The 10,000-nt window shown below is 38.2% G+C and overlaps 1 protein-coding gene across 1 annotated transcript in view; it reads left to right on the top strand.

Annotated features, from left to right (window-relative positions):
- LOC113804803 (aminopeptidase N-like) overlaps window positions 1–10,000 on the top strand; it is a 16,128-nt gene that overhangs the window by 3,903 nt on the left and 2,225 nt on the right. The window contains exons 3-15 of the mRNA XM_070121079.1: window positions 1,994–2,209; window positions 2,322–2,530; window positions 2,620–2,775; window positions 2,883–3,013; window positions 3,289–3,466; window positions 4,004–4,187; window positions 4,302–4,458; window positions 4,556–4,637; window positions 4,857–5,040; window positions 5,137–5,473; window positions 5,921–6,063; window positions 7,565–7,755; window positions 9,995–10,000. The exon at window positions 9,995–10,000 is cut by the window's right edge and continues 165 nt beyond it. Of these exons, the coding sequence (XP_069977180.1) occupies window positions 1,994–2,209; window positions 2,322–2,530; window positions 2,620–2,775; window positions 2,883–3,013; window positions 3,289–3,466; window positions 4,004–4,187; window positions 4,302–4,458; window positions 4,556–4,637; window positions 4,857–5,040; window positions 5,137–5,473; window positions 5,921–6,063; window positions 7,565–7,755; window positions 9,995–10,000 (2,174 nt within the window). The remainder of the gene's footprint in view (window positions 1–1,993; window positions 2,210–2,321; window positions 2,531–2,619; window positions 2,776–2,882; window positions 3,014–3,288; window positions 3,467–4,003; window positions 4,188–4,301; window positions 4,459–4,555; window positions 4,638–4,856; window positions 5,041–5,136; window positions 5,474–5,920; window positions 6,064–7,564; window positions 7,756–9,994) is intronic.

The following is a 10,000-nucleotide window of genomic DNA, read 5'->3' as shown; positions in this document are numbered from 1 at the left end:
ACACACACACACATATGCATATATATACATATATACATATATATATATATATATATGTATATATATATATATATATATATATATGTATATATATATATATATATATATATATATATATATATATATATATATATATATATATATATATATATATATATATATATATATATATATATATATATATATATATACGGTTCCCGGACATCTTGGCGCCGGGACGCAATGTAGAAGAGAGAACGTTGTGCCTTCAACGCAATATCAATCTCTCTAGCGGACACAGTCGCGGATTCGGCACCTTGTCGGATTGCCATTTATGTCAGTACATTGCGGTTCACTGATAGCAAACCAGATTTAGGAAGGAATGTTGAACTTACGGAAAACATTGTTGAGTAGTATATACCGGTGACCGGAAATTCTGGATAATATTAGTACAATATTTTTGTAATAATTACTTTTTGCGAGGGTACAAGGATATATATATATATATATATATATATATATATATATATATATATATATATATATATATATATATATATATATATATAATTTTGAAATCAGTGATTTATTTTGTCTGACAAAAAATACATATATTTTGCTTTGATTTTTCATAGGTATCCTCACACTCCCAATCAAGAACTACTGATGTGATGTGATATATCAAAATAATATATGTTATCCCAAGAATCTGTCACAGTTAGGTAATATGGAAAATATACTAAAAGACGAATATTCCTAAGGGAGGCTAATATTTCAAACAAAATTCAATTAAGCACAATATTTTAGCAATAATTTTATTCTTTTACTTTTGCCTTGATTATTTTAACTTATACAGAACATTACATATTGACAGATCTTTAAACGTTTCAAACATTTTAACATTAATCACGACGTGACGGATAATTCTAAATAAACAATCAATCAATCAGTGAATCAACAGTTATTTGATCAAAGTCTATATATAGATAATGTATTGTATCCGTTAGAGAAAGGTGACCCAACTCTAAAATTTATAATAGCGTAGTCATGATACATCAATCGATATGTAAATACAGCTTATGGCTTACATGTTATATCTAATTGTTCAGATATATCAGCCCTGCATGTTCTGAGGATACCACAGTTCTTGTGAAGGTGATCTGCAAGTCCCAAATGTCCCTCAGCTGAAAAAACAGCACCTATTATTTCTTCACTACTCATGTCTGAGGTGGTGCATGCACAGATCGCCTAGCTCGCCGCAAGCCACTGGAAGATTTTAACCGACATGTTGGTTCACTTAGCCGGCAGCGGATGATGTTGGAGGGAACCCGCTGCCCGCGTCCCTTATGGCCTCTCATATGACAGCTTATGTTTGTCCTTGCCTCTGACCCGCTGAGCAACCCGCTACCCGCTACCCTCCCAGGAAATTGCGTGCAGTGTGACCACAGTCTAAGGGCCCGAACATTTTGAGCCAATTTCGAAAATTTTCCGTTGTTTGTAATTTCTAGATGTTAATAGATATCATATTGTATTTATTTCTATCTCCTTTAATACAATTCAAAGATGAAATCAGATTCGTCAACTTGTGTATGATTCCTAGGAATTGGAAACTATCGCGAGCGAAGTTTAACAATATTTTAGTGTCCTAAGACTATAGGCCTATGGAAATACATAAGAATATAAATATATAAATATATGAACTGCCTTATAACAACATAACAAAGGAATGTTTAATCTTTACAGGTGCTCAAAATATCTGTGACCTCAGTTCCAAGGGCTAGATCTTGTATGAATGTAGCAGTATCACAGTTGTCTTCATTATCACATCTTAACATGAAAAGCACTGTATTTCATGTTATATTTATTCAGGGAAAGTTTATGCGATTTCATACTAAGAGCTCTGTTGGCTTTTATATCTTACTTCCTTTGATTTCTAGTATGGAATGTATGCCAGTGTTGCCGCATTTCGCGGAGAGAATTGCACATATAGTAATCCAATTTCCCTTGACAACAGACCGAAGTACCAGTATCTACAAGGGAGAAAACTGATTTGGGCATAAGATTGCCTGGATCCCTGAAACCACTCCATTACCTGGTCAAGCTCCAACCCTTTATCAATGGCAACTTTAGCATCTTCGGCTACATGGAGGTGGAGATGGAGGTCCTGGAACCGACCTCCAACATCACGCTCCACATGGCCGACATCATCACTAAAAATGACACAATAAAGGTACGTATTTCTTTGAATTGTTGCAGAGTAACTTTTAACACATGATGCAGATTTGGGACATTTCAGCATGACGCAATATTTGGAAATCATAGTGGCTCCTCTTCTGTTTCAGGTGTATGCTTCTGGTCAAGAGAAAGGCCGAGGTGTGAGGATCAAAACCCATGAGTACGATCATGGTCGTCAGTTTTATATCGCCCATCTGAAGAAAGAGCTGCAGAAGGGAAGAAAGTACGTTCTTTCCATGGAGTTCCTTGGTTATCTTAACGACAAGCTGCACGGCTTCTACAGGTCGACCTACATGGATGCTGCAGGCAACACCAGGTGAATAACCCTCTGCGTGCTCATTAATCCATTTTGCTTATAACATTCTGATACACAATGTGTCTACTGACACTATAATATCTTTCCAGGAATATTGCTGTGACACAGTTTCAGGCTACTGATGCCCGCAGAGCCTTCCCTTGCTTTGATGAGCCTGCCCTAAAGGCAACCTTTGAAATTCACCTCGCTAGGGAATCTTCGATGACGACCCTCTCTAACATGCCCATTGCAGAAACTGTGCCTATGTGAGTAAATAGGAAATATAAACCATGTCAATGAATGGTACAATTTGGGCTTTGCCATATATGATTTTCATTTGTATGCTTTTAGTGTCATTTTTCTAAACAAACAGCATAGGGCAAGAAGGTTGGGTGTGGGACCGTTATGAGAAGAGCGTCCCCATGTCCACCTACCTCGTCGCCTTCGTCGTCTCGGATTTTGTTCAAGTCAACACCACAGTGAATGACAGCGTGGTACTTCGAGGTAATAACGGAACATCAGAAACATCAAATATTAATAGTACTCATAAAAAAATATACAGAGAAAAACCTTCATGCTTTTATTCCAGTGAAAGAAACAAGATTTTGAGTTTTGTATTCATCCTCTGAGTTAAATATTTACTCCATTTCATTGATATAATATATGATAAATGTGTGATATACTCTTGCTCTTTCACCATATCAGCAAATGAATGGAATAGCAAGTGGATGTTATTAAGTGTGATCATAATATTCTTTCCCTAAAAATCTCTCTGGTAGTGTGGGCGCGACGAGAAGCAATAGATCAGGCAGAGTATGCACTGAAGGTGGGACCCAAGATCCTGAGTTTCTTTGAAGAGTATTTCGGCCTGCCTTTCCCACTCCCAAAGATGGACATGGTTGCGTTACCCGACTTCTCTGCAGGAGCCATGGAAAACTGGGGTCTCATTACCTACAGGTAAATGCATTGGATATATGGCTTTATAAGAATGTTCTGTTTTGTGACCAAAATGTGGCTCCGTGAAATTTAGCAAAAATTAGGGTTTTAATATTGTGTGTGTATCAAGTAATTGCTCTTAACTTCTTATTTAAATCAAAACAATTTAAAAGTTATACTGTTAAAAATCTGATAATCTTTAATTTGCATTATCGTGATATCGTGATAATGTCACAATATCTCTGCGTGCATGTTTGTACATAATAGGCCGTAAAAAACAGAAAAAAGATCTGGCTGTAATTTTCAAACCAAAATCCGTTAAAATCAGCAGTTGAGGCCAACGACATTTCCTAGCCAATAAGACCCACAATCTATCCATATTAATAACCTTGATTGATCTGAATAGCATGCAACTTCCCTCTAACCTACTGGTGCTGAAAAATCATCCTATGGACTAGTTGATGTGGCCATACAGGACTTGGTATTGTTTATGTGTAACTCAGGAAATTCTTGTAGTGATAGAATTATTATCATTAATTTTCCTGTTATTCCAAACAGGGAAAGGTACCTCATGTACAATCCGGAAGTGTCAACCCCACAATCAAGAGTATCTGTCGCAGTGACAATATCCCACGAATTGGCTCACCAGTGGTTTGGGAACCTGGTGACGCCCGTGTGGTGGGATGACCTCTGGCTCAACGAGGGATTTGCTACCTATATAAGTTACCTTGGGGTGGATCATGTGAGTCATTTGATGTCTTCATGTCTTAATCCATGCCCTAATTCACACATTTTGTAATGCTCCAGATTCATTCAATAATTGATCACAATGTTATTTTTCTTTGGTGATCAATAGGCAGAGCCAACATGGAAAGTAATGGAAACGTCCCTCGTCGAAAGAGTTCATGGTGTGTTCGGTCTGGACAGTTTGGAGTCGTCACACAAGATCAGCGTGCGTGTCGATCACCCAGACGAAATCGCCGAAGTCTTTGATGGAATATCCTACGAAAAGGGTCAGTTCTTTTCTTTTTTTTCGTTTTGGTATTCTATTTTCACAAAGACTCCATCGTATGGTAAATATTTAATGCGCATTCTCTCAACACGTCTTAGGATCGTCTATCATCAGGATGATGACCCACTACCTCACTGAAGCAACATTTAGGAAGGGGTTGACCAACTACCTGAAAGCACTGTAATTATGCCTGTATAATAAATTCGTTCCTTGTGATTTTGAAAAGAAATGAGTATTACAGGAAATGACTTATCTTTATTATTTTTTGAACTGATGCTAAATATTCTGTGAAGTTTAGATTTTAATTTATATATATATATATATATATATATATATACATATATATATATATATATATATATATATACATTTATAGAAGCCTTTTTCATCTTCATTCAGTTCATACAAGAATGCAGTGCAAGATGACTTGTGGAAATATTTAACATTGGCGGCTCACGAGGACGGCATTCTACCCCAGGACGTGACTGTTAAGATGATCATGGACACGTGGACGCTGCAGATGGGTTACCCCGTCATCTACGTGAAAAGGAGCCTGGATGGAACCTCCGCCATATTGACGCAGGTGAGCTTGTGCCTATTTGACTCAAAGCTAGAAATGTATCTGGGAAACAAATAATCATTTGGACTTTGCTAAATCGACATGTTACTTTTATTTCAGGAACGTTTCCTTTTAGAAAGGGGCACAAACTCTTCCAACATCAGAGACTACAAGTGGTGGGTGCCGCTGACCTACACGAACCAGAGCGAGGCCAACTTCAACCAGACTCAAGCCAAGTTATGGATGATGGACACTGATGATTACATCGTGGTCTCCTCCCTTCCACCAACTGACCAGTGGGTCGTCTTCAACCTGCAGCAGACGGGCTACTACCGAGTCAACTACGACGACCACAACTGGAATCTTATCATCCAGCAGCTGAAGAAGGACCACCAGGTCATTTGCCCCATCAACCGGGCGCAAATAATCGATGACGCTATGAACTTCGCTAAAGCTGGTAAGCTAGTATTTTTTCTTTCTCTCTGTTTTAATAGTTTTCTTCATGCCCACAGATATCTGGACATCAAAACCACTGTATCGCCCAGATTTTTAAAATGCCATATTTATAGTTTGACGATTAGGCATTTAGTTAAACGAATGGTCATCTTCCAAAAGATGAATTATATGTGGTATCAAATCAACCAGTTATTTCCATGAGTTGAAAATTATATAAACACACACACACACAAACACACACACACACACACACACACACACACACACACACACACACACACACACACACACACACACACACACACACACATATATATATATATATATATATATATATATATATATATATATATATATATATATAATTTTCATCTTATCTTACCTCTCTCTCTCTATCTATTTACATGTACACAATAAAACCTATATGTAAGCAAGGAATAACTTCCAGGTCGTCTCAGCTACAACATCGCCATCGATGTGTATGCATATCTGCGAAAGGAAGGGGAGTATCTGCCTTGGGCCACAGGAGTCAATAAGCTCAGTTACATAGAGAACATGTTCAAACGAAGAAGCGGATACGGCGCACTGAAGGTCGGCCTAGATGTGTGTGTGTGTGTGTGAGAGAGTGTGTGTGTGTGTGTGTGTGTATTTATATGTGTGTGTGTGTGTGTGTGTGTGTGTGTGTGTGTGTGTGTGTGTGTGTGTGTATATATATATATATATATATATATATATATATATATATATATATATATATATATGTATATGTATACCGCTGCTGCGATATATATATATATATATATATATATATATATATATATATATATATATGTATATATATATATTTTTTTCTTTTTCTTTTTTTCATTTCTTTAGTTTGTTGGTTTGCTTGCGTGTGTCGGTCCCACACTGCGACACAATACTCCAGTCTTGGACGTGTGTTTAGTGTCTTGTGTAAAACCGCGTAAGTTCCTCAGGAAACCCAGTGTTCTATTGGCTTTATGTTGTATGTTGTCTACGTGTGCATTAAATTTCAAGTTGGCGTGTAATGTGGTATCAATGTATTTGTGTGATGGTGTGTTGGGTAGTTATCGTGAGTGGAAATTTAGTGGGTGATTGTGAACGGGTGAAGTTTATGGCTTTGCATTCATTGGGTCGGAAATCCATTTGCCATGTGGCTTCCCATTGCTCGAGGGAGTCAGGGTCAGTCTGGAGGCGTTTGCTTGTCAGCTGTCTTAATCAATCGATAGATGAAGTCTAGTTGTAGAATTAGGGGAATAGCAGTGAGAGATCATTTATAAAGAGTAAGAAAATTAGTGGACCTAAGACAGTGCCCTGGGGGACACCAGAAGAAACAGGGACAGAGTTTTAAACAGTACCGTCAAGAACTAATCTTGTTGGAAAGGAAAGCTGTGATCCAGTGAGGAGTTGGTTCATTGACTCAGTAAAACTGTATTTTTTTTAGTCAGTCTTTTGTGGGGAACTTTGTCAAAGGCTTTGGCGAAGTCTAACGTAATAGCATCGACCTGTCACCTCACGTCTAGACATGTGATGAGTGACAATAAGCTGGGATTTGCATGATCATTTGGGTCGGAATCCGCGTTATGTGTCGATTAGTATGTAGTTTGAGTCAACATGATTCATTACGTGTTTGTGTATGATGTATTAGAAGATTTTGATGACAATGGAGGTGAGAGACATTGTGCTATCGATAAGTGAATGGGTCAGTCCGGTTACCTGCTTTGAAAACAGGGGCGACATCAGCACAAAGCCAGTTGGATGGGAGAAAGGATGTTCTGAGGAAATGTGTGATTATGATTTGGAGGATGGGGTCCCTGGTTTTAAGAAAGAAGGGGGGGGGGGGATTTTGTCTGGATCAGTTGATTTGTTGGTGTCTAAAGATTCAAAAAGTTTCTGGATTCCGTTTGTCCTTATGTCAGAGTCGGGATGGGTGGCTGAGGGCTGTTTGGACTGTTTAGTGTAGTAGGGCTTTCTTGTATGAGTATATGTGTGTGTGTGCGTGTCTGTGCACGCGCGCACACACACACATGTATACATACTGTACAGATACACAAGATTCAATGTTTTGCAGCGCTACCTCCTGGATTTAGTGTTGCCGCTCTATGAAACAGTCGGGTTCGACGACAAGTTGGAGGATCCTCATTTGGAGCAAAGGAAGAGGAAGATCGCCGTGAACTGGGCTTGTAAACTTGGCCACAAGGACTGCCTCGACAAGGTGCTCACCCTCTACAGGCAGTGGATGGCGAATCCAGACAACTCTAGGTAAGTGTACTTTGTAATGGATGTAATGTATATTCAACATTAATGAAATGAGAAGACTATTGGCAGCATATTACCTTGCAGGCGTTTTGAGCACCTCGCCCCATAATAGCCAAGAACCGCTTTTGTGCTGCAGCTTACAACACAGGGTAATTACGTAAGATAAAACCTAAGGCCTCATTGGTACCGCCAATTCAGCTCTTAACGTTAAAGACAGAACTTACAGCTTAGCTGATGATGTCACTGCTTGTCCTAAATGCTGATTGGATAATGGAATTGATTGGATAATGCCAGTCGTAAGAAGTAATCTGGAAAACTGTTAAACATCATCACTTCACAGAGCCCACCATGAGGAGAACGTAAACGAATCATCTTGAGTGCGAATAATTTGACAAAATAGACATAAAATCATCAATGGCATTCATCCTAATGAACATATCTGTACTGATCATGATCCATATAGAAATCGTTTCGCCTGTGCTTTCCTATTGTTGTTTTATTCTTTGCGTGGTAAGAGCATTTATCATCCATTTCCGTTTCAAGAAAATGTCCATCTATAAGGACTTTTTATGAATAAGTGGTAATCATTCATCTCTACCTTTGGCTTATTTTTTCATAAGAAAATCTACAATGTGCATTCATTGCCATAATTTACGTTTACTGTCAAGTCACAGGAAAGGTATGTGTGGATATGAAGTCCAGCAGAAATAATTTTAACACAATATTTACCGAGTGAAAAGCACCAATGTAGTAATTGTCTTCAGAGTTATATACCGTGCTGGAGGTCTATCTCTCCAATATCTAAAGGGGCAGTGCACTTCGGAAATCTCGTCAACCCTACCTGGAAATCTGAAAAAAAAAAATCCTCAAGGAATTCTTAGCCATTCCAGAAATCCTCAAGAAATTCTTCGGAAATCAGGGAATCTGCACGAAATCCCAAAAACCTTAAAATGTCGCAAATCGCACCTTTATATCAATCTTTTACAAAATCTTTGTAATAGTACCGAAGAGGTCTTCAAAAATCAGTAAATAAAAGTGTAATAAACTTCGAGAAACACCTGAGCAGTTGAAAGGCAGAGTGCTATCTTGAGGCTGTTGCGTAGGAGTTTTTCCTTTGTTGCTCTGGAGTTAGAATGGTAAACAGGACCACAAAAAACGTGTTCAGTACCTGGTCTTATAATAATGCCATTTAATATTAATGTCAAATATTCAAATGCCCTTTTTTTAAATCTGACATAGATTTATCAGAAATCGCTGACACCGTTTCATAATTATATGCTTTGTGAGACTGTGAACCAAGTTTAAAGTGATTTGATTGGCCTTTGGATACAGAGATTTTTAGTACCTACCAGTGCCATCTTTTCCAGTGGCAATTAGGGCCACCCTAATTGTGCGACACGCCGCAACACCCAAAAGCTGTCTTGTTATTGGAGACGAAACAGGCCAATAAGCTTCACCCACTTCTGTGATGTAATGGGAATGGCCGCGGTTGACGGCTAGCCGTTTTAGGGTATTGGCTATTTTTTCGTCTGGTACACAGTATAATGGAATATAATATCCTAGGTTGCTCCTAATATCCGATATTGGATTTTGCTGAGTTATAAATATCCACTCTATGCATGAAAATAACTGAGGTAGGAGGAATACATCTAGCAACTCGATAAATGTTTGCCAAAGGCTCGATTCCTTCCGCGCGAGAGGTGTCGCGTTTGCCGTGACCGTTGGAAAAGACGGCACAGTACTATGGAAACCTTTTTATTTAGGGGGAAAGCAGGCTTTTATTAGAGTGAAGCAAAGAAATGCCGGAAAAACGATTACGCATAAGTCAAATAATAAGGGACAAATGCGGTCTTGGCAAAGCATCACAATCCATATTAAGTGTTAATAAAACACCTTCCAACATAGTCATGTGATGACGTGCCAGCTTCAGCACAACACACATCACTGTTACCAAAGGCAAATAACACCGGCAAGGGGCTATGACGTCTGTGCTCTTGACTTTTCACTTGTATTCGGCTGTGCGGTATATCTTTACCATTCTGTCCTTTTGGCGTTAATGTTACTACCAATGTTTTTGGTAATGTTTTTCGTATTATCCTTAGTACTCTTAGTAATAGCTCTAAATGTGTTGCTTAAATTTATTATTAAAATTCTCATAGCAAACGTAATTACCATTATGAATTATTATAGCCATTCTTACTATCAAATTAATGTATTCTGAATATCAAAATCAAAATTCCAGCCTTAT

This window comes from Penaeus vannamei, chromosome 4 (genome assembly GCF_042767895.1).
Source record: "Penaeus vannamei isolate JL-2024 chromosome 4, ASM4276789v1, whole genome shotgun sequence".
In the NCBI taxonomy this organism is placed as follows: Eukaryota; Metazoa; Arthropoda; class Malacostraca; order Decapoda; family Penaeidae; genus Penaeus; species Penaeus vannamei.
This window is presented reverse-complemented; position numbering and strand designations above follow the sequence as displayed.